The sequence below is a fragment of the Acanthopagrus latus genome, chromosome 1 (genome assembly GCF_904848185.1).
Source record: "Acanthopagrus latus isolate v.2019 chromosome 1, fAcaLat1.1, whole genome shotgun sequence".
Classification (NCBI taxonomy): Eukaryota; Metazoa; Chordata; class Actinopteri; order Spariformes; family Sparidae; genus Acanthopagrus; species Acanthopagrus latus.
Window position 1 is genome coordinate 33,061,521 of NC_051039.1, and position 24,455 is coordinate 33,085,975.

A 24,455-nucleotide genomic window follows, 5' to 3' on the forward strand; every position below is an offset into this window, starting at 1 on the left:
GTGTCTAGGTCAAAGTATGCCAGAGATGTCGATTTTTAAAATCTTTTTCCTCATCTTTTTACCTGGTCTTATTCACTTTGAATGGGATTTATTTCTTTTTTTTAAAAAAAAAAAAACTAAACTCATGTCTATGAAGAAAAGTAGAAGCACATCAAGCGTTTGACTGAGATGCACTTTTTAATGTATAATTTGTCTGCGTGCGCTCAAAGGTGAAGTAGAAATTAAGTGCCAAAAGCTTTATTATGGAAAAATAGAGAGAGGCTACAGAGACAGACTGAGAGAGGGAGACAGAGAGAGAGAGAGAGAGAGAGAGAGAGAGAGAGAGAGAGAGAGAGAGAGAGAGAGAGAGAGAGAGAGAGAGAGAGAGAGAGAGAGAGAGAGAGAGAGAGAGGCAGAGCAGCCTCTCCACTCTCTGCTCCCTCACTGGACCTGCGCACCTGCTCTTAACTGACACTCACAGGTGCTTGGATGTCTCGTTAATAGCTGACTCGGGGACGTCAAACTACTGCTATTTATTCAAAAACCAAACATGAAATCAGCAATTTTTTTCACCATCAATTGAGAAAGGCCTTATAGAACATAGTGATCAATTTTTGTGGTCCTAGTTTCAAAAATGTGTTATTTGGAGCGAGTTAATAAAACAGACAGTTTCTGCTTTTCTCCAATAATCCTCTTCCTGATTTACATTAGAGTGGATGGAGCAGTTGGGAGCTACTCCTGTGGATTAGAGGCAGATAATTCAGAAACTGTGAATCCTACTGATAAAGTAGACACATTGTGAGACAGAAGACAAGTGTGGCAACAGCTTTGGACAATATCATGTCAATATCAATCTCAATCTCATGTGTTGTGTATGTTGTAGAGTGAAATTTGTGGCTGGGAACGTCACGTAAAGAGAACATTTCTGGGAGTTCTTTTTTAATCTCCCCTGCTCTGACTACGACTTACTGTGCTGGCTCGAACATTCCACCACACACAATCACTGAAAACTGAATTTTTCCAAAATCACTCACAATCATTGAAGGGTCACTGATCAAAAACTACACGCTGTGAAAAACTAATATTCTGGAGAACTATGAAATAGCATACAGAGTCCGATCGAGCCACACAGAAGTATTATTTGTTTTTGCGCGCTCAACGGTGTGGGGTGAGTTAGCGACCAAAAAAAGGGACAGAGGATGAATAATAAGAAGACGACGCGCAAGCTATAACAATAGTGGGCTGTGGAGCACAGCACCACTAATTACCCTTTTCTCTCAAACCCAAACATAATGGGCATAACAGTGTAATTTGTTGTGAGTGTGGTGTCAGTAAGGAAGGTTGTACTCTCTGGGTACCTTGAATGTCGAAACAAAACATAGCAAACTGCCTACTGTTGTTGAGATATTTCAGACCAACGGACCAACAGCAACATCTAAATCCACAGGCAGGGCCGTTGCTGTGTCATCAGTTTATCTGCAGTCCTTGCAGGAATATGGATGGTGCAATCACAAGAATGCAGTCAGTCCTTGCGTTACACAATGTCTCAGCAGAAATCACTCAGACTGGTAGGATATTAGAATAATAATTTCCTTTTTTTTTCAAGTTGTCATTAGGGGTCAAGAAAGTAATTTACACAAATAGAAGTCAAACAAAAGTATTTGTGAACTGTGTCTTCATTTGATTGAATTTTGATGACTTTTTAAACATACACAGGTTGTTGATGTCAACATTCCTGTAATAACTAATTACCTGTAATAATTAATAGGAAAAAATCAGGACATGCATGCAAAGGAGCAAATGATGCAGAGTTGACAGGACTAACATCTGATGCTTCCATTTGTTCCATACAGCTCTGAAACATGTGACAGCTCACTCCCATAAACCCATACACTCCTAGATAATGTATGATACAAAATGTATCTGATTAGACCACAGCTTTAATTCATATATATGTACATGTGATTTTTAAAAATTTGGTAGAAAATAAGCACAGCTATATGAGAGAGTTAGTACAAAATGGATGAACACATCTTCTATAACAGTGTCAACATTCTGGATAAAGAAAAACAGTGTATGTGTTAATAAAGTATATTTAGTGCCTTAACCACACACAAAAAAAAACACAATCAGAAGACTGCAGAAACATTTTCAAATCAATTATCAAGAGAAGTCAGAGGGCTCAGTGTCTGTGTGGTGTGCAGCAGAGAGGGTAACAAGTGGTTTTTTCTTCACATAAACTCTCTCTCTCTGCACTGCAGTGCCATTTATGATCAATTAGTACAACTCTGGTGGGTAGAAGTACAAATAAAGAAAAGACACAAAATAACTGTATTATTATTCCTCTCATTCAGGTCAATATTTAGAAGAGGCTCCATTAATGGTCAATCTGCTTAATTGTTCATGAGGGCGGTGAGTGAACAACCTTTTACATGTTGACCACATATTTTGGAGCTGATGGTAGTCTGGACTTTGACTTGAGCTTAAAGGACAACACAATTTATACTGTTAACCTTTGTTTATATTTATTGGACCCTGCCATCTTTCCAGCTTCAAACAATGTTCTGGGACCTTATTTTCCTCTGACAACAGCTTGTTTATTCATTCATGGAAAATATAAATATTTCTGAGTTTGTCTTACTATCTCTTTAATATTGCAACTATTAAAAAATATTTGAATTTCTTCTCCAAAACTACATAGTGCCTCTTTAAAGGTGTCAATTGTAAGAAAAAAAACAAAAAACAAAACTGCAACTCCTTTATCTTGACTAAAAAGATGCACTTGAACTCACAAGCCAAAAAGCTTGTTCGTTCTGCAGATCTGTGAAAGGTAATACCTCTCTGCTGATATACTGATTTTGACACCACTCTCACTAATAAAGCTACTCTTAATGGAAAATATGGTTGAAATAAAGTTGCAAATGCTGCTGGTAAAGAGGCTGAGGAGAAAATAATTAGGAGAAAGTGCACTTAATAAGGGATATCATGGATATGACAGTGACAGAATCAAGGGGCATCTCCTTTCTTTTGCTATTTCTGTTTTCTGTTCTGAACTGTTAACCTGAACATCCAATCATAATGATTTATCTTACAGACAAGGCGCCGCCGATTCTACATGCTGATTTGGCTGAAAAGCCTCCGAAAAAGGCTGTCCATTGCACTGACCAGAGCCCCGGGCACTCATGGACAAGAGGCATGAAGAGGCAGAGAGAGAGGGTCAGACATCAGCAGCTTGTCAAAACAGCATGTAGAACTGGAATACGTTCACATCTTACTGTGTGAACTGACCGCGACCCTCACGGAAAAAGCGGAAGAAACCGGAATGGAACTCTGTGAACTGAGGATTTATTTGGACCAAACCAGAGGTGACTGGAAAGACAAACCAAGACTGTTCTGGTGACTTTGATTCAGTTTCTGTCCAGTTTGAATGAAACTGATGAGTTAACAAGGCGATGAAGCTCCTCTTAGTTCAATAAAAGAGAGAAAGTTGAATTCAGACACTTGTACACTTTGCTGTTAAGTAAAATAAATGTTAAAATATTTCCTTTCTAAACATTTTGGAAGTTGTCGACTTATAAGACTAAGTAGTGAACTGGCTGCTTTTACATCTCCCAGCTGAAACTACAGTGTCTATCAGATTATCACCTCTTGAGGTACAAAGTGGTATTAGGAGACAGGATGGGCAGGGGCTAGCTGGTTAGCATGCTAACTGGATATCTCTTTAACACAGTAAACAGACATCTTTGACAGAATTTCATTGTGTTGATTATGTACGCTTATATTTTGAATGGTTTGATCTGAAATGATTAAATCCTTGGGTCAACTGGTTCAGAGGAACTAGTTTAAAAATACTCAGTCACTGATTTACACCAGCCTTGGATTGAGGAGCAGTGAGTTTACTGTAGTTGTACACAAAGTACAGCAGCAAATCATTTTTTTCCATACAAGTTATACAAAGTGAGGTTGTTCATCTGGGAGTCAAAGTCAGGACAACTTATTTTCTACGGAAGTGGTTCATAGACAAACACCTTCCAGTGGTTTAAGAATTGAATAATGATTATACTGATATTTTACCATGCAGATTGTAATGTATGTTTTATAAATGAGGAGAATACTTATGTAACCAGTTGTTTTGTCTGTATAACAGATTTGTCTCCATCTATGCCCCAGGTGCACTGTGAGCTCACAGTCACCAAAAATGGCACCACTTCTGCGCTGTGCATCCTGTACCACCCAGACCGTTTGCTACCATCATCAGGATGCATTTCACATTTAATGGCCACAAAAGTGTATTGTGATAGTTTTACTACAGGAGAGAACAATTTGTTTATCTGTTCATGTATTAGAATTTCTTTCTTTCATCTCCTTTATTCATGTCATATTGAACCATTATGCTGATCCATTAGAGTTATTTTTTCTTCCACTCATTCATTTCTTATTTTCTTTTATTAAAGCTCTCTGTTCATTGAAGTTTTGAATCATTGGGCTGAAATCTACCATTGATCTAATATTCAGGTCAGACATACATTCATACAAACAATTTGAAAGTAGATGTTCCTCAGCTGGTGACAGGTCAGGTAGAACACTGGATAAGTCATAGATACAAGTAGACAGAAACATTCAGTCTGAACAACAGGTTATCAGTTACCACCACCTCAGTGACAACTGGTCCACTGATCAGTCCATGTCAGGAGGGATGAGTGTTGTCGGGCTTGATGGAGCAGCTGGATTGAGAGACTGCAGAAAAACATAAAGAGAGTCTCAGAACATGTTTTGGGCCTCTGACTCTCCCTCTCAGAAAGGTGTCAGGATCTTAAGATGCCTTCAGGTACACTGAAAGAATGGCTTATTTTAAAGGAAAAGAACCTGGCAACTTGTTTTTAAAATGCTCATCTTGCTGTAGCATTTTTCTGTTGTGTAGCTCCAGAAGATTCCATCAGTGAGTGAGTGGGTAATGGCTGAATTTTCTTTTTTTGGGCGAACTGTTCCTTTCAGGTATTTACCTCATTGTACGGCTGGGCAATATACATAATATATCTTGTTATTGTGATATGAGACTATATATAGATTTTGGATTTAGTTTTATCATGTTATTTCACAAGTGTTGTCTTTTCCTGGTTTGGCTGCATAACAATAAAGTGATGCAATTTTCTGAACTTAGCAGATTAGTTACTACCTGTTCTAATACTTGTCTTTACCCACTCAGTCATTATATCCTCATTACTAATGATTGACCAGAAATCTCACTGTGTTAGTTAGTATTTTGCAGTTACATAAATCTTTTGGCATGTTTCATGTATGAATTGAGCATATCAAGCTGGTACTAACTGCAGCTTCCATCACAGAGAACCTGTCATGGTGGTCACACATCTCCATTCAGGTAAAACAAAACTTTTACAGACAAGTGATGGAAAACATTCGTGCCAGAATGTACATGGCCCAGGACAGGAAGGTTCATGAAGACAGATTGTTAGATACTTTTGGAAAATTCTTCCACAACACAGAGGGAATATTGTAATCATATGAAGGAAAACAACATGTTGACCAGCTAAATACAGACAGAAACTTCTCCCAAATCAAATACTGACCACACTGTTTGATCAGCGCTGTTTGTTTAACAGCACAATAAGCACGTGCAGTGCAATGTGCAATCCATGTCTTTGCTACTCAGTAGTAAGTGTTGGACTCTTACAGAGTATTGTCCGAAGCTGCGCCTCTGTTTGAAGAGAAGGAAGCAGAGAACGGCAGAGATAACTGTCTGGGCCAGAGTGAAGAGAAGGAGGGATGACTTCACTCCTCTGCTCACCCTCTGTTGGAAAAGACAGCACACACAGCACTTGTGTTAACACGTACATTAGGTATGATAGCAGGCGCATTCTAATGAATCACTTCCCAGTAACATGTAAATGTGTGTCACAGTGGTGTGCAGTGAGGTTAATTTTATTTAAGCCATCTTGGCACTCCACCACACCCTCCACAGAGTTTTGCTCAGACCATCCCGAGTTGCTACCTTTGACTGACAGGCACACCAGACCCAGCACAGTTCATTTTCTACTTCAGCTTCAAACTTCTTCACAAGCGTTTTACCACCACAAATATACACTATGCGGGATTTGCTATTTAAAAAAATAAAAAAAGTCCCAGCTCAACAAGAGTGAAAGAGACTGAAGCTCTTTTCACTTATAAACATCGTTGTCACATCCAATTGCTCTCTGTGAATTCACTCCAAACAGTTGTCTGCTCTAGTCACACATGTGACTCAACCAGACTGAGGACTAGGAAGCTGGAATGGTCAAGTCTTGACCATTGTTCACCATTGCTGGGTAAGTCCACAGTTACAGTGCATGTGTGAAAGAGGTTTGAGACACTAGCAGTGGTCAAGCAAGCTAGAGAGTGAATGAAGAGAGGGAGCAGCATTAATCAGGACAGGCCAGTAAAACAGAGTGATAAAGGATCACTTTCTATTGTTTTGCCACGCTTTTGTTCTAAAGCACAAATAACATGGCTACGTGTCACTCTGTGCCTGGTAGTGATTATTCACTGCTAGATAAGAGGTAATTTTTGGAAAATGTCAGAGTTATAATCTTAATGGTGATGTCACTTTTTGGATGTATGTTATGAAATAAATCCGTGTCATGGAAACTGTAGGAGATGGATATCCGTTCACACATGGCATCTCTGTGTATCCTGACTGATACTGTCTCAGGTGGACAGCTCTAAACACAGGTATGAACATAAAATCACAATCCTCCAATGTGGCACATGTGTCCTGGACTGCCTACTCAACTGATGTCCTCTGTGAACCAAGAAGAAGAAGAACAGGCAACAGATGGCAGAATGGATTACATACTGTCTGCTTTCCATGTGGTTCATGTAATGTAAATGACATGTTATCCTATCAATGTCACCGGCAGATTTTTGTGGTTTGCGGTTTCAGCTAATCTTACCATTGAACTAGCAACCACAATGTCATCAGACTCTCCTAACAAATCACTCAGTTTTAAGATCTACTGCCTGAGAAGAAACTAAACAAACTTTGTAAAACAGCTATGACAAATTCTAAATCATTGCTCATGCTCTTTTTTAGATTATCACTTGTAAAAAGTGTCAGTTTGTGGCAGCATGTCTGTACCAGCCTGTCTGCTTTTGTGTCTAAAGTGCTAAAGTCTTACCTGCAAACATTTAGCAGCTGTTTGAACACACTGTTTACACTGATTTCACCATTTACACTCCATTTATGAAAGAAGAAACATTTTATTGGTGCTAAACATGTCACATTTTACAAAGACACTAAACAGTAACAATTTAGGCTAGTTCTTTGTCCCCGTGGAGAAAGTCCCCAGACTCCCTTGACAAATGTGTCAGTTTAGTGAGTTGTTGAGTTAAGAGACACTTAATAAACTCTGTGAAACTCTGTCTCTGACTGACTAAGTCTTCATTATTTGGGCCTTCTTTGTACATTCTTTCTTTGTGTTAAAATCATCATGTCTGTTTGTCCCAGTGATATACGTGTTTATTTACATATAGAGTGAGGAAGTGACTTGTGATTGCAAGTGGTCACTCCTACGCATTTTAATGTCAGATGTGAGCTTAAGGACTCAGGTGGAGTTGTGCACTTGTGAGTGAATCTTACGGGACAGATGACAGGTCCTAATTCCCTCATATACACAACAATATGATTACCATGTTCATGTTACTCGTAACTGGTTCAATTGTTTTCTGCTTGCTCAATTGTGGGACTGTAGTATGTATAAAAGCAATCATATATACAAGTATCAATGCAACTCCTGGTCCAAGTGCTGGTCGTCTCCTGCCTGGACTACTGCAACTCGTTCTTGGCTGGACAATCAGCCTCCGTGACTAAATCGACTAAATTGACTGCTCACCTCTTTTTCAAACTACCTAAATTCTCCAATGTGACCCCCCTCCTCCGTGACCTTCACTGGCTTCCTGGTGCAGCCCGCATTCGATTCAAGATGATAGCGCTGGCCTTCAAGGCCGTCAACAGAGCTGCACCTGTCTACCTCCGAACACTGGTTAGACCACATGCCCCAGCCGAGCAATACACTTTACCACATCAGCGGGCCAGCCACTGACCACCGGCCGCCCTCACCACTGAGAGCAAACAAAGGTCACACAGCGAATCACGAATCTTCTCTGTTCTGGAGCTTTAGTGGTGGAACAAACTCCCAACCAATGTCAGGGCAGCAGAGTCACTCGCCATCTTCCGCAAAAGACTCAAGAGTCATTTGTTCAGACTTCTCCTCAAGCCTACATACCATGACTCCATCCCAACCCCCTCAAAAATGTATATGCTTTTACCCTTAGCTCTTAAATCATAGCACTTATGTACTTAGGGTGTCCATGATAAATAGCAGTTACTGCTCTCAGATGAGGGCTTGAATATTATTTCGAATTTTTCTTTTCACTCTATTGATGGTGATATGTATGGCTTCTTTCTTGTGACAAATGTACCTACTGTAAGTCACTGTGGACAAAAGTGTCTGCTAAATGCCATAAATGTAAATGTCAAAGGGGCTGATGAGGATGTAAACAGCCTCAAAATAAAGCTGAGCATCAGCATTTCTCTTCCTAATTTTTATTGATGTCAAAGAGCCAGTAAGCTGTAGTACAGACCAACAAAACACCAGACCACCTGCTTGCTGACTGAATTATTACTACTCAGCCAAAGGAGGTCAAGATTTCCACTGGACCAACACTGACACCACCCCCAGGACACATTTTACATTTTTTAAGCGTTTAGCTATGTTGTCTGTCATGGCAGCACGGTGACAAGATATAAAGCTGATACCAACCGAGGCGTAGTGATCCTCGTTACACTGGTCATACACCATCTTGATGCAGGGAGCCTCAGGATTCTTGTCCATGTCCACAGAGTAGATGATCACAGCAATCACTGACAGCCCAGTGGACACCACGCTTACTATCAAACACACCCACAGCTGAAAAAACACACACATTTAATCTCTGATAGGAGGCAGAAGAGTAGATGTAGTATGATGAGCTGCAGTATGAATATAGTTGCAGTGGCACAGCTAACTTTTCTGGATAGATCTGTGTGTGTTGAATACTGTAATTTGGCTTCCTTTCTTTTCTTGACAACCACCTAGCTTGTGGTGTCAGCCAATGATCTCAACCAGCTGCAGTGGGTCAGTACATTAAGATTAGTTTCAGTTTGCTTAAAGCAAATGTCACTTTTATTCTCTGTAATAGAGTAAAGCAGTAGAGTAAAGCTTGACCTTTAAGGTCACCCAAAAACATACAAAAACATAGCTTTAAGGTTTTCTCCTCAGGAAAAATGTCACTCATGGAGTAGCACTAATATTGATAAAGATGGGAAAGATGAATGGATTAAATAAATGCAGCTGTGACTTAGTAAAAGAGTGTATACTTGTGCATCTAGAGTGGTCTAGTCTGTAATCCTGAAATCTGTGATCTTCTGATTCCCCTGCCACAAAGTCAGGAGCTTTTTTTAACTAGATTTTCGATTAAATGTCTGAAATAAGGTGTGTTGTTACCACAGGCTGAAGACATTTTCGACGTGAAATACACCATTAATTGTCCCAATATTTAATTATAAAGCTCTTACTGTCGGGGACATTAAACTCCGAACACGGAGTCTCATCACTAGTCCATCGTAACTTGCAAATTATTCTAACTCTAACTTTACAATTTGACCAGTTTATAGAAAAACCCGTATATTAAGTGTGTAGTAAGACGCACAGTTATGGTGATGTTTAAGTCAGTTATCGTGATGTCTTCTGTTTATAGTGTAATATTAGCCTAGCTAGAGCTTTAATTCATGCTTCAAAAATCTTAAGTGGTGTTCATCAGTGAAGATAATCTTGATGAGCAAAACACGTCAGTAACATAAACTTGTTTGACACACATTATTTTGCTGCATATGTGTGTATGTGTATTCTATAGACTCACAATCTTCATAGTGCAGTTTTTGTCCAAGATGATGGCGACCACTCCAGCTGTGATGAACTGGGAGAAAACACAACCAGGACACAGGAAGTCAGCAGCACAGAGGAACATATGCTCAAGACTTTCAATTAAAATGTTTTTTTCCTTTAACAGCGCACATGATCTCAGTAGAAAGAGACACTCTCACACACAAAAGCACAGACTCACCGTCAGCCCACTCCACCAGGGAACTCCCAGCCTGACCACCTCAGTGACCTCAGTGAAGTGCAGGGGAATAGAGTAGGACATGACCATCAGCCCCAGCATCACCTGACTCACCTGATATACACACACACGCACACACACACACACACACACACACACACACTCTTTAAAGGATAATTTCGGTCAATTTCAACATGCAGCTTTATTGCTCAAGCTACCCTTGACTTGCCAGTACCGAAGACGTGAACATTTTTGGTCCAACAGGGCTCCTTGAACATGGGTTAGCATTGACAGCTAACCCATGGGGGCAGAAATTTACACTGTGTTTTAAGCATCTTAACCTGCTCCAAATCTCACCCCAAAAGTTATGCAACATCAGCAGAGACCTTACAACACAGCACTGTAAGCGTGTATGACTCAAAATGAATAAAAAAGTGGTTAAAACAGTGTGTTTGTGCAAGCAGCCACATACCGTTTGTTTACAGCCCTGTTTTTTAATGAGGTCAGAGAAAAAATAAATGGCAGACAGGATGTACAGTGGATGAAGTTTCAATCTTGATCACAGCAACAGCAGGAACAGGAAACACAACAGATGACCTGACAATGACTGAACAAAAGACTAGACTAGAATAGACCAGACTACACTACACTAGACAGCTTTGCTCACCATTGAGGTGGTGGGTGAAAAGAAGATGTTAGCCAAACGGATGTCAATCATGGGCAATACCTCTCACCCCCCTGTGTCAGACTGTGGACTTAGCCTTGCAGCTCTATTAGCAGCAGACTCTTACACCCACTGTGTAAGAAGGAGGGCTACTGCAGATCATTCATCCCCACAGCCATCAGTCTGTTTAACTCAAGCACCACCTGAACAATCACTTTCCACTCACTTTGTCTGTTATCTAAATATCTTATTGTTTTTTGGAAATATCTTGTTTTACTATCTATTTTCTATTTAACTTCATGCATTTTGTCTGATTTGTTTTCCTGTTCTGTTGTAACATGTGAATTTGTGGGATAAATAGTACATAAATAAAGCCATTCTTAATCTTAATCTTAATATGAGAGAGTTCTGGACTCACCCCCAGACATTTGGGCTCTCCTCTCTGGATGGCATTGCGCAGAGCCTGCTGTCTGTCTGTCAGCTTGGCAGCATTCACATCCTCCAGCACCTGAACCGTAAGATCCCTGGAGACTGCCACTGCCATCACCTGCAGAGGACAGCAGAGCTAACTTAAACTGCTGACAGATATGGACACATGCTGGTGTAACTATTTTCTTTTGAAATATCCCAGTAAGTCATTCAGGCAAACCATGCATGTATAATACCAGGGCCCTAGAACTGGCTGACCTACATGAAGCATGCCTACAACAAATGCCTCTCGTTAAAGTTCACTACACAAACTGTACACTTGTTCCCAGGTTATATAGTCCGCTAGTTAGATGTCTGCCTGTCCAGGTGGGGGCATTGCATCAAGCAGGATGACTTAGTTGGCAAGATCACTTCTATGAAAGCATGATATAGCAACTTCTCCAAACCTGTATTTATATATAGCAATACTCAGTACAGTACTAATACTAGCAACTTAGATATTTGAGAACATTTTTTTTATCCACATCCAAAAAAGCCAGCTGAAACACAAACTCAGTGTAGATTTTGGAGATCTTTTAAATCAGTGTTTCTAAGAACACTCTAAAAATATAAACCATGTACTTAACATTAATGCTTAATTTGCAAACCATATTCTGAATTTGAATGCATTTTTAAAATATACTTTTGCAGGAAACCATTAGTTTCCTGCTTCTGCCATTTGTCATGAATGAGCTATTAAGGCAATCAAGTTTCAACTGCCTGTTAACTGGCTTCATCTTCAGAAGTGCCAAGGATGCATCAACAAAAGTTAAACTGTATACAGTTTGAAACTGGCCATCAAAAAAGTTAAATACACATGATGTGGAATTGTGGTTTTACAGCACCGTATGGTCTCAGTGAACTGGACTCTTCCCACATCTAACAGCATGTTGTCACAGTTGTGGAACATAATGACATATTCTTATCCGCTTATGGAAATACGTTTGTGTTGAGTAGGTGCTTCGGCTGCCGATCATAAAAGCAAAAGACCATTTCAACTGGAAAAAACCGTCTCATTAAATATTTATGCTGACAACGTGTTTACTTCTCTATCTTCTGATATGAAAACCGAATGGGTTGGGTCCAACTTGAATCCTCTCAGAGCTAAACACAGCTGCTATCATCTTGTGATGTTTGTGGGTGTTGCGATCAGTCTAGTTGGTGGTTTACGCACACGTTACGCACAAACTAACTAGAGGTCTTGCGTAACGTTGTCGTTGTTGTGGCTTGGACTCTTAAAGCTCACGGTGTCTGGAAAACATTCTATGGTGCGCCTTTGCGCTAACGTAGTCCGTTATCTGACCATCTTCAGTTGATTCTACATGATTAACAGACCCTAAGGCCTCTCTCTCTCTGACGGTAATAACACACGTTTAGGCTGTTGTCTTCATAGTAGAAAGCACATAGTGTCTCATTCCTACCTTTTGCTCTCTGTCGAAGTTTATAAATGTGTCCTCCTTTACAAGTTTGGATTTCTTGTGACCACTCCAGAGCTTTAATTCGCCTCCCTGACTTCTCTCTCTCTCTCTCTTTTTTTTTTTTTTACAGACGGGTGCGTGTGTTATTGAACGCAGGCGAGACTGAGAGAGAACGATGTTCTTTGGATGAGGCCCAGCAGAGCTCCTCCCCGCCTTCTCTTCCCAGTTTCAGTTCATGTTTTTGTGAGCATTTTTCTCCGTTCATTTTAAGGACAAGAGTGGAGGAAATACTATTTTCGGTGCGGCAATCAAACCGTGTTGGTATCTTCTGGAGACATCTCAGGAACCTCATCTCAATCTGTAGTCGTGGTAAGTAACCCAATTCTTTATATGGCAATACAGAATCCTCATGACACTCAGAGCAACCAATAATTGGTCCAGTACGAAATACAATGTCACGTTTATTTATGTTTTTTTCAAGACGGGCTAGAACACTTTTTAAGGTGCCAAACTTCACCTTATTCAACATCAGAATGTTAAGTATGAAGTATGTCCGTTTTCAGTGATGCCACAAAGTTGGTCGACCAAAACTGTGCTGAGGATTTAAAAAAAAAACGTAAAGTTTTCATATTGAATATTTGACGGGTATGTACCTCGTCTAATCTTGTATGTTCCCTATCTATATACCCATACACCTATGTACCCTGTCAGTACCTGTATGTACCCATTATATACCCTTACCTACCCTGTCTGTACCTGTGCTCCCTGTCTGTACTTAGATGTACCCTGTTTATACTTATATACCTGGTATATGTCCTGAGCATCCTGTACCCTCTATGTACCCTGTTTATACCTGTGTCTGTACCCAGTTAATATCCATATGCAGCCTGTATATACCCTTCTGTAACAAACAAAAATGTTAGAACTACGTTCAAAACATATTCTGCTGCTTTGTGACAGAAGAACCTTTGGCTTGCATGCCTTCTTTTGCATGTACTGCATGCTCTCACTTGATAGGGTAATATGTTGTTAGTTTGTTAAGGACATGGAGATCCACTTATAAAACCCAAGAAAATCTCCAAATGCCACTTTCAAAATATCGAAAGAGGAAGTGATTTTTAGATTACTGGACAAAATGTTCCCCTCACTGCTCCCCACCAGTCCCCCCTGTTTAAGTATCCCTGCCCTCCTCCTCATGTCATCACATCTGCTTCTCATCCACAGCATTCCTGTCTCTCCTAAGAGGATTCAGACATGTGGTTTTGATGAACTAAAACTCTCTCTCTCTTTTTCTGTTCCCTTTTTCTTTCTTTCGCTACCTCATTCTGTTCCTGAATCCCTTCCTCCTTTCTGTCCAAACAGATTTGCAACAGAAACACACACGAGTGAGTGCACTTGCATAAATACAACACACATACACTACTTAGTTTTACTGGTTTCCCACTGTCTTTTGCGCTCTCCTGTGATGTGTCTCATGGTCATGTGGTCTGTTCTCTGTTGTTCTTTGGCTCTCTTCAGGTCTTTTCTTGTACAGTCTTCTGATCATCTTTTGCAGTTGCAGTTGAAGAGCTGTGTAATAATTTTGTGGTAATTACATCACATAATGAATATGTTATTTAAATGTGGAGCAGCGTGCTTGAGAAATGTCTGAGGTAGAGCCTGACCGACTGATGATGATATTTCTGGTTTGTTTCTAAAATCCTGAAACAAGGAGTCAGCTGCCTCAAGGAAGGCCTCTTTTATCATCTCTCCATCTGGGAAGGACTTCTTATGCTTAATGATAGGATAAAGTGACTCACCCTTAACGATGCTTCGGTGGCAGCAGAATTCCGCTGTGTGAAAAACGACTGCTGTCCGATTAACTGTGATTTTAGTTCCCTCACCTTTTAATTTCTGAGCTCGCTTTTCGGAGGTAAGTCAGTGTCGTACTTTTTATGAACAGTTCGAAAGTGCCTGGGTCAACATTCCCCCTCCTCGGAATTTTTATATCCCCTTGTTTGTCAATATCAATTGAAGCCACTAACCAGGTCACTCAGCTTGCTTGTGTTTTGAAGTAGCTAGTGCGTTTGGTTTGTACAGGCATGGTGATCCATGAAGCGTACTACCTGTAGATCTTATTGGGCACCCTTGTTGTAGAGTATCCTCTGGACACAAACTATGCAACGCCAACACTCATAACATAGTTGTGAAGGGTATTTCCTCCGTTTTGATTTTATTTTTAAAATATTAGTATATCGGCCATTATAGAATAGAATAGAATAGAATAGAATATCTTTTCCTGAAAATAAAAATGCTCAAGAACAAAAATAAAAGAGCTTACATCAGCTTTGTTGGAGTATTGAATATATAAATGATTCCAAACAACACATGATGTTCAATAATATAATCTTGAAACCCCCCTAATGGTACTGACAGTATTCTGATGAGTGATGAGTGTGAAAGGATTGCTTGTTCAGAAAGCTAGTCTGCCACCTGCTGCCAGAGGGATGCAACAATAGGACAATTCACTAGCAAGGACCACACCGTCAACAAGATACGTTTAAGGATTTATTAGTGACGAAGGAAAACAAAGGAAAACAAAGGAAAACGAAGGAAAACGAAGTGTCGAAGATCATGGTTCTTTTGAGTTCTTCGAGTACATCGTGGGGATTCTTGAAGAGAATCCGCCGCCACTCCCGGGCAGTGACGGACCCCCCCATGGACCTATGAAGGAGAGGAGAGAAAGAGACAGAGGGAGAGAGAAATGGAGTGGGGGGAGGGGCGCAGAATACGAGAGCGAAGCAGAGGAGAGGGTCAGGTGGTTATTTATAGAAATATGGAAGTCGGCACTGTTGAGGTGTGGTCCTGCTCCTGAAACTTCGCCAATTAAGCTTCAATTCACTAGCAAGGACCACACCGTAAACGAGATACGTTTAAGGATTTATTAGTGATGAAGGAAAACAAAGGAAAACGAAGTGTCGAAGATCATGGTTCTTTTGAGTTCTTCGAGTGTGTTGTGGGGATTCTTGAAGAGAATCCGCCGCCACTCCCGGGCAGCGACGGATCCCCAAAAACCTCCAGTTACTTGAGAAGAGATTGAGCAGATCTGAGATCTTTGAGATCTGAACGGATGAAGCGGTGGTACATTTGGGAGGACCAGCGGCCCATGAGACGTATGAAGTGTTCTGGGATGCCATTACGAGAGGCTGAAGTGGCAGCTCCGATTTTGAAGGAGTGCCTGGAGTAGTAGTCTGGAAAATACCGGACAATGAGAGCATGTGGCGAAAGTGATGGTGGTTGATGATGGAGCCCTGGGAGTCGCTTATCAGGGGTATAGCGCAGGATTTACGAGTAGAATGCCAGTGTCCGACTGGCAGGTATCTGTGTGAAGAGCCAAATTTCTGAACTTCTGGCAATAATTAGCGAGCTCTGGGGGCAATTCTGCTGCAGACCATTTTCCATTGTAGAAACCCCCAAAACCAGCCTAAGGAGCAGTATTGATGTACGGATGGATGTAATGCGGGTGAGTTGATTTGTCGTCGTAAAAGAACGTGACTCTGTTCTGGTTGGTGAGAAGGTTGAGTCACGGACGGATTTCGGCAAGGCTCGAGCTATTTAAGGAGATGGAGGTCGAGAGTGATGGAACGGAAGAAGCGATGGATGGCAGGTGAGGGATAAAGGCTCGCCCTTGGGGGAAAATTTGTAAGGCAAAGTTGAGGTGGCCCAAAAGGGGACAGAGTTGGCGTTTGGTGCAGCATGGGGTGCAGAGGAAGATTCGCTTGAGCTTTCCAACTGGGAATGAACTTGAAACTTGTTTATGTTGAGAGTGATTCCGAGAAACTTGAGAGATATAGAAGGGTCCTTTGTTTTCTCTGCGACAATAGGACCCCCAGGTCGGCGATGACTGAAGTCAGGGTAACCGGGCCGGTTGTTATACAGGACTTGGCCGAGTACTTCTGGTAGGTTGTTGGAGAGTTTAGGCTGTTTTTCGACTGAAGGTGAGCCTTACAGTGGAGTAATATGCACCTCGCTAGCAGATGCTGAAGAAATGCCAGAAGTCGGGGGGGAATAGGGAGGACTTGAAAGCACTGGTGATGTCTGTTTTGAGAGCCGTGACTCTTTCTCGGCGAGTTTGATAAGGGCGATGCCATGGTTGATAGTAGCGTAGTGAACGGGGAAGTCCTCACTCGGGACCAAGCTAATGATGCTGGGGATGGTACTGCCGTGGGGTGCTGAAAGATTGTTGATGATTTCCGGAGTATTTCCTGGTTGCGATACCGAGGGGGCTGATGCAGAAGTTAGGAAATGGAGGACGGGACAGTCCGATCATGAAACTTTCTTTAAATTCCTTAGCGAGTGGGCGGTCGACTGAGTCTGGCTCGATTATGGTTGACTGAGATTTTTTGATTTCAAAAGAGATGGATGATTGTGGAAGTCAGGGGTGAGAGCCTTCTTCAAGTCCTCATGAGAAACTAGCTTCAGCGAGGTAGGTTGTGCGTGCGTGCGGGGCGAGCTTGGCCCCCGCCGCAGAGGGAGTAAACGTGGAGGAAGCGGCACTGGAACATGGTGCATCTGGCGCTGTTGAATTTACTGCAAATCGAACAACGTCCTTGGTGCATGACCGGCCTGCCTTCTTGTCCATGCCATGGGTTACGGGAAAGATGACAGACAGGGCGGACGACACTTGTTTTCTCGGTATGTGTGATGGAGGAGCTGTCGATGACAAGCGAGAGAAGGCTGAAGCTCTCTTTTGGTTTTGGTGCGGCTGTGGTTGCTGGAAACGGGAAGCGGAGGGCACTGGCATCCCTTTGCCAGGCGCTCCATTTGAAGTGAGCTGCTGTGGTTGCTGAAAACAGGAAGCCAAGAGCGCTGGCGTCCCGGTGCCGGGAGCCCCGGCTGAAGCGAGGGGCTGTGATTGCTGGAAACAGGAAGCCGAAGGTGCTGGTATCTCGTGCCAGGAGCCCCGATTGAAGTGAGCTGCTGTGGTTGCTGGAAACAGGAAGCCGAGGGCGCTGGCATCCCGGTGCCAGGAGCCCCCCTTTTTTTTTTTTCTTTTCCAAAAGTTGCAGTGGGCCTCCCTCTGGAATCGAGTGATGATGAGAGCAGAAACTCTAGAGTCATTAGATCTGGCTGAGGATCTCTGTCTCCACTTTTGCTGCTGTATTTTCTGTTTTCCATGAGCTTTCTGTTGTCTTTGGACTGTAGTATTTAATTGTACTGTCCCTTTTAACAGGAGCGTTGACGTCGCAGCGTGTTTGGGTGCACGTGATGAAGAGAGCTGGTGTTGACGGAACAAGCTAACATGCGTGTGGAGAAAGTTTGTCTTTCTAGTCCATTCGGTGAAATAGAATTCAAATGTCCTTTAAAGTTTTCTGGGGAGTGGCTACTGTCCAATCGGTGATTTTAGAAGATGAAAGCCAGTCGGGGGAACTCACCGGAGCGTGGTGACGTTGCAACCAGCGAGTTGTTCGGCCGGTGTTGGCGGAACGATGGCGGAGGCTTCGCTTCTCGGAGGTGGAGGAGTCGGCGAACTGTAGCGAACTGCGGCCATGATGACTTTCTGTTCCGGAATTTCCTCGTCCTGTCTTTGCTGTGGAAGGAGGTGAGCTGGGAGACACGGAGGAGTCGTCGGGCAAACTATGGTAATCTTGGATGTTGAGGAGAGATTAACCAGGCTTGATGCGAACCATGGATGAGGCGAAGTTGGTGCTCTAATGTCCTAGACGGCTGTTGGGCCGAATCGGGGTCTCAGGTACGGAGGTGACAGCAAAGTTGTCGGCTTCTGATGAATGGTGATGCTGATCTCATCTGAAAGATCGTCCGATGGGGATAGTGATACGAAATCCATGATGAGGTGAGTAGAGGCTGACATTGCTTTGGCGAGGCGATGTCGCGTGATCTCGTTTCTGGGTACGAGGGCGCAGAATACGAGAGCGAAGCAGAGGAGAGGGTCAGGTGGTTATTTATAGAAATACGGAAGTTGGCGCTGTTGAGGTGTGGTCCTGCTCCTGAAACTTCGCCAATTAAGCTTCAATACCAGTTCAAATTCAAAACACTGAAATGTGTTACCCACCCATTCCACAACCTCTTCCCTTCTACACTCAAGTAAAAAGTTGCAGCTATTTCTTTGTTACCCCATATGTGTGTAAAATGTACTCTGTAGTTTATGGACTGCAATCCATCCTGTGTATTTGAATTGCAGTCCTCTGACTAGGCCTCTCCTCCCTCTCTACACCAGTAAAGGAGAATGTTGTTTTTCATATTCAAATATGTATTTAAGCAATCTTTTGAAATGGCGACAAACACTTTGTTTTCATATTGTACCAGGGTTTCCCTCAGGCCCCGGTCACAATAACACACAGTTTGTCAGTACCCAAGTTTTGAAGATGCTGGACTGAGTTTGTGTCGAGCAGAGTTCACATGGCTGGTGGTAGTGCTGGGAAATTTACAAGGCATTGTTTGTGTGTAAGCGAGAGTGGCATGTGCTTGATTGAGCACCAGGTCTGTAGAGAACCCTTCGTCATTCAGATGAGAGCTGCTATTGTTTCTGACTGGAGGTTGTGGAAGGGGTGGAGGACTACAAATACCTGAGAGTGGTGAATGACAACAGACTGGACTGGAAATCTATTATCAAGGCTATGTACAGGAAGGGGACAAGCAGACTCTATTTCCTGAGGAAGCTGAGATCCTTCAACGTGTGCAGCAAGATGTTGGAGATCTTTTACCGGTCTGTTGTTGCCAGCATTATTTTCTTTGCTGCTGTGCGTTGGCGCAGCAACATCAGATCCTGCGACACTAACAGACTTGACAAAATCATCTAGAAGGCTGGCTCTGTACTTGGTCTCAGGTTGGAGGCTTTTGAGACCATGGTGGAGAGGAGAACACTGAATTAACTGTTATCCATCATGGACGATGATCAGCACCCTCTCCATCACACAGTAGACAGACAGTGGAGTACCAGATTGCTCCAGCTCCACTGTCAAAGGGACAGATACAGGAAACCTTTCCTGCCACATGCTATCAGACTGTACAATAACAGCTAAAACTCTGGTCATAACACATATGCACTTTGGTTTTACATACTCTGTTCACCGCACCTTATATTTTATCTTGCACCACTATTATTCTGCTTATTTATACACTTTTATACATTGTGTACATTTTTCTATATTACTTTTTTTTCTATTGCTATTTAATATGTTAATATTTAATCATCTATCTATCTATCTATCTATCTATCTATCTATCTATCTATCTATCTATCTATCTAACTATCTATCTATCTATCTATCTATCTATGTTTTGCAGTAACATGTCCTCTGAGGGGGTATCAGTGGTAGGACCCAGGTCACATCGCTTTGCCGCCTGGTTTGACCATGAAACTGCTGCGGTGAGATCAGGACATCACTCAGTCTGAGTGCAGTCAGTTTATACGATTTTAAAGTCCAATTAACCAGCCATTTTCATTCAGTCAAGGGTAATTCTAAATCTGTGTCTGTGTGTGCAGGTGGTGACCATCCTGTTGGGGCTGTTCCAGGTGCTGTTGTCTGTCCTGCTCGCCGACTCCAACAAAAGTCTGCCAAAACTCTACATACTGCCACTTGCCATGGGGATTGTAGTATGTATTACTGAGTCATTGTAATTCTTAGTCTGGCTATTGGTAATTCAGCAGTTTCAACTGTTGTCTTATAAATGATGAATGTCAGCTGGTGTGATCAGGGTAACAGGGAATGAGACCAAATGCAGACTTGAGATACAGAGAAGGTGCACTGATTCGTAATGAAAAACAAAGATACAGAAGGCTTACAGGATAGTGAGACTGACAATGGTCTAAACCAGAGAGGCAGTCCAATGCAGTCAAAGAAGTCCGACAAAGAGCAAGCAGGAATCAAAAGTCCAATGAAAAGAATGTTGTAGCAGAAGCTGGAAGGACTCTAAGACTTAGACTTAGAGACTTTATGGTCATTTAGTGTGCAACAAATAAACACAGAATTAAATTTCATTTCAGGGGCTCAGCATAGAATTAAAATATGAAAGTATATCAAGAAAATACCACAGTAAGAATAAGAATAACAAATATCAAAAACAGAAACATACTAAATGCAGATTAGTGAGTGACATTTTTGAGATTAGGTAGTGCAAATATTTTAAGGCTACAATTGTCACTGAGAGTTCAGTAGTCTGATGACATGGGGGAAAAAACATTCAACTTTGTCCACCATTTTGTCAGTTAACTTCAAAAAAGGATACAAATTCCACCGGCTGCCCATCTTTATCTTCATCAGTCGTGGAGAGAAAAATAGAATGATAGAAAGCTCAGTCTTTACCACTGGCCCATTCAGATTCCACCAGCCGACAGATCTTTGTGATGGGTCTCTGTCCAAGATGTTAATCGAACTCTGCGAACAAAACCCTTCTTGTCTGGAACAGTCTCAATGATCTTTCCCATAATCCACGAATTCCTCAGCGCACAGTCATCCACAAGCAGGACCACGTCTCCTTCCGTGAAGTTTCGGGAGGCTGTAGCCCACCGCTGGCGCGCCTGGAGTTAAGGCAGGTATTCTTTGATCCACCTCTTCCAAAATAGGTACATATTGTACCTGCCTCCACCTATGATGCATGTAGAGGTCATCCTTGTTGAACAATCCTGGAGGTAAGTTTGGTTTCGTTTTCAAAAGCAAGAGATGATTAGGCATCAGCGCCTCCAAATCGTTTGGGTCATTGGATGCCTTTGAGATAGGCCGGCCATTGATGATGGACACAATACTGTGTGAAGGCTTTCTTCATCCATGAGCTGTTCTTTCAGAGTGGAATTCAGCACCTTCCTTACTGACCTTATCAGACGCTCCATGTTCCTCCATGATATGACGCGGCGGGAGGATTAAATATCCATTTGATTTTGTGTTGATGGAACAGGTACTGAAACTCTGAAGAGTTCCGGTCAGCAATGGATGCCTTCAACTCACGGCTCCAATGAAATTTGTCTCATTATCTGAGCGTATCTCTTCCACTTGACCTCGTCATGCTATAAAACACCGGAGAGTGTTTATGCACGAGTCTGTATCTAATGAGGAGGTGAGCTTAATATGCACTGCACGCACAGCTATGCAAGTGAATATGACTCCATACTTTTTTATGAGGCTTCTCCCCCGTCTCACTTCGAACGGTCCGAAATAGTCCACCCCAACTCTCGTGAAGGGTGGATCATCTGGTGACACTTGTTGCAGTGGGAGGTCAGCAATCAGCTGTTTTCCGGCTTTACCATGTAAGCGGCAACACGTCACACTCCTTCCACATATATTTTTGATAGCCGTGTTGGCACTTGTCATCCAAAACTTCTGACGCAACTTGGAGAGCATGTGGTCGTATCCTCCATGTCCAGTTTCTTTATGAATTTGCTGGAGAACCAAATCTGCAATGTGAAAGTCTCTGGACAGAATAACAGGTTACTTGTTGTTCTCTGGTATGCCTGCCCGACTCAGCCTTATACCAACTTGCAGTACGCCATCTTTAAGTATGGGGTTCAGCTTATACAGGGGGCTGCTGCGTTTCACATTTTGTCTTTTGTTCAGAGCTGCAATCTCTTCTGAGAATTTCTCCTTCTGACAGAATCTGATAATGTGAACCTCCGCCTCATCTAGGTCTTCCACTGAAATGTGTGCGCTCTTGTAGCTTTCTTTAAAGGTGTCCATCTGACTTTGGATCAACTGCTGATTACTGAACGAGCTGGCTTACTCACTGTCTGCACAAAGCTCTTTCCTCCAGAGACAAAGCAAAGCTTTAAGCTTCAAGAACCACGCCACAGTCCGCTTCAACTTCATCCAAGATGAGAAGTAGTGGATCAGTTTCCTGAACAGAGTCACACTTTATTCTACACCTATGGAGTTTACCATAACTTTTTTGATTTCAGGATCATCCAAAGCAATTTCTGCATTGCTCAAAGGACTCTTTGGCCAACATTCAACTGGACCACAAAGGAACTCTGGACCCGAAATCCAACTCGTGTTTTTCAAGAGGTCATCCCCCATTCCCTCTAGAGACGCAGTCAGCTGGATTCTTGTTGGTGCCTTCATGTTTCCATTGCTCCACATCAGATCAGTCCAAAAAATTGACTGTGCAAGGTCAAATTGCAACTCTCTTTTCAGGATGGTATCTATTTTCACTGCTACTGTAGCAGCAGTCAGCTCCATCCATGGAGGCGACCTGAGAGGTGCCACTCTGGACTTGCCCATCAGGAATGCACAATGCAGTTTGTTGTTTGTGGTCTGCATGAGAGGGTAACTGACTGATCCATAGGCATACTCGTTCGCATCAGCGAAGCAATGTCAATCTCCAAATCCTTCAGGCTTTAGACATCTGGGAAAACTGAAGTGCTCTACAGAAGGAAGACTAGCTAACCAGTTGCACCACCTCTTTTGGATGTGCTCAGGTAAGTCATTGTCCCATCTGATCTTCAACCTGCACAAATCTTGCAGAATAGTCTTTGCTGGCAAAACCACAGGTACTAGCATGCCCAATGGGTCATATACTGATCCAACAACTGAGAGAAGGCCCCTTCTTGTGAATGGACGGTCTCTGATGGTGATTTTAAACTTAAACATGTCGGACTCCTCGTACCAATTGAGACCCAGGGCTCTCTCCATAGGAAGCTCATCCTGATCGAGGTCCAAGGTTTTCACCTCCTTCGCCAACTCAGACTTTGGGATGGAATCGAGCACTTTACGGTGGTTGCTCACCCATTTGTTGAGATGAAAGCCTCCATGGCCCCAGATTTTTATGAGGTCTTGGCACATGGTTATGGCTTCCTCTATTGTAGCGACAGACTTCAGGCAGTCGTCTACATAAAAATTCTGTAGTCTGTACAACCTCAGCTCTGAACTGTTGACTCTGGTCTTCAGCGCACTTTCTCAGCACAAAGCTGGCACAGCTGGGTGAGGAAGTGGCTCCAAACAGGTGCACCGTCATCTTGTGTTCAGCCAGAGCTTGGTTGTAATCCCCACCTGGCCACCAAAGAAACCTCAGCAAATTGGAGTCATTATCAGCCACTTTAACCTGGTGAATCAAATAACAACGCCAATCAGGCCACCGGTTAAATCAGGGCCCTGCAAGAGTTGGTCATTTAATGACATTCCCTAATAGGAAGCTGCACAGTCAAAAACAACTCTGAGTTTCTGCTTCACAGGGTGATATACAGCAGTATGCTGGATATACCACACTTTACCTTCCTTATACGTCAGTTCTTCACTAGACAATTGCACAGCATGGCCCTTCTGAAGGATATCATCCATGAAGTCTGTGTACTCTTTGTGAAAGCAGCCATTCCTGATGAATTTTCGCTTCAAATTCTGTGCTCGCTGCCATTATCCGGTTATTTGGCATGTTGACCATTCTGTTCTTCACAGGCAAACATATGACATAGTGGCCGTCAACCAATGTAGTGGACTCCATGACCATGTCCATGAACTGGTGATCCTCTTTTGACATTTCCACTTAATCATGTTTTCCTCCCTCTGGGAAATCCATCTGAAACTGGTGAAGCCACAAGTTCTCCAAACTGGCCACTGAGATGCAGTTCGCCATGGTCTTGGTAGGTTTCCTTTTATCTGTCCAACTGCAGCTTTTCCTCAAGGGCCCGTTCACAGTCCAGCCAAGCTTGGTTCTTATAGCATATGGTCCATTACCAATGCTGCTCACTACCTCCCACGGCTCCATAGCTTTTGGCAAGTTTGCTCCAATAAGCAATCCAATGTCAGCTTCCATCTGAGGCAGCTGAATTTCTTTAAGGTAAGGCC

At 42.5% G+C, this 24,455-nt stretch overlaps 2 protein-coding genes across 7 annotated transcripts in view; one reads left to right on the plus strand and one right to left on the minus strand.

Moving 5' to 3' along the window:
- Positions 1-1,637: 1,637 nt before the first annotated feature.
- tmem176 (transmembrane protein 176) lies at positions 1,638-12,842 on the minus strand. Of its 2 annotated transcripts, none has more exons than XM_037095156.1 (7): positions 12,688-12,842; positions 11,217-11,345; positions 10,138-10,248; positions 9,934-9,990; positions 8,796-8,942; positions 5,672-5,788; positions 1,638-4,716 (listed from the first exon to the last, which is right to left on the minus strand). In XM_037095156.1, exons 2-7 carry the CDS (start codon positions 11,340-11,342, stop codon positions 4,657-4,659), a joined length of 618 nt encoding a protein of 205 aa, XP_036951051.1. In that variant the 5' UTR covers positions 11,343-11,345; positions 12,688-12,842; the 3' UTR covers positions 1,638-4,656. The 2 variants fall into 2 exon arrangements, with proteins under 2 accessions (XP_036951051.1, XP_036951058.1); XM_037095163.1 differs by lacking the exon at positions 12,688-12,842 and adding an exon at positions 12,312-12,398.
- The window catches only part of si:dkey-9i23.16 (uncharacterized protein LOC571915 homolog), a 30,557-nt gene continuing 18,594 nt past the window's right edge, over positions 12,493-24,455 (plus strand). For 3 of the 5 annotated variants that reach the window (XM_037095175.1, XM_037095198.1, XM_037095192.1), the window contains exons 1-3: positions 12,912-13,053; positions 19,972-20,053; positions 20,171-20,281. In XM_037095175.1, coding sequence (XP_036951070.1) covers positions 19,976-20,053; positions 20,171-20,281 — 189 coding nt within the window. In that variant the 5' untranslated portion in view covers positions 12,912-13,053; positions 19,972-19,975. Of the gene's footprint in view, positions 12,626-12,814; positions 13,054-14,046; positions 14,070-19,971; positions 20,086-20,170; positions 20,282-24,455 lie in introns of those variants that run through there. The other 2 variants (XR_005074620.1, XM_037095183.1) reach the window with 2 other exon arrangements.

Coding starts and splice junctions, on each gene's coding strand:
- tmem176 (XM_037095156.1), bottom strand. CDS start 11,342: ATGGCAGTGGCAGTCTCCAGGGATCTTACGGTTCAGGTGCTGGAGGAT. Junction 10,249..11,216: donor GAGAGCCCAAATGTCTGGGG/GTGAGTCCAGAA, acceptor TGTGTATATCAG/GTGAGTCAGGTGATGCTGGG. Junction 9,991..10,137: donor CCTGGTGGAGTGGGCTGACG/GTGAGTCTGTGC, acceptor GTTTTCTCCCAG/TTCATCACAGCTGGAGTGGT.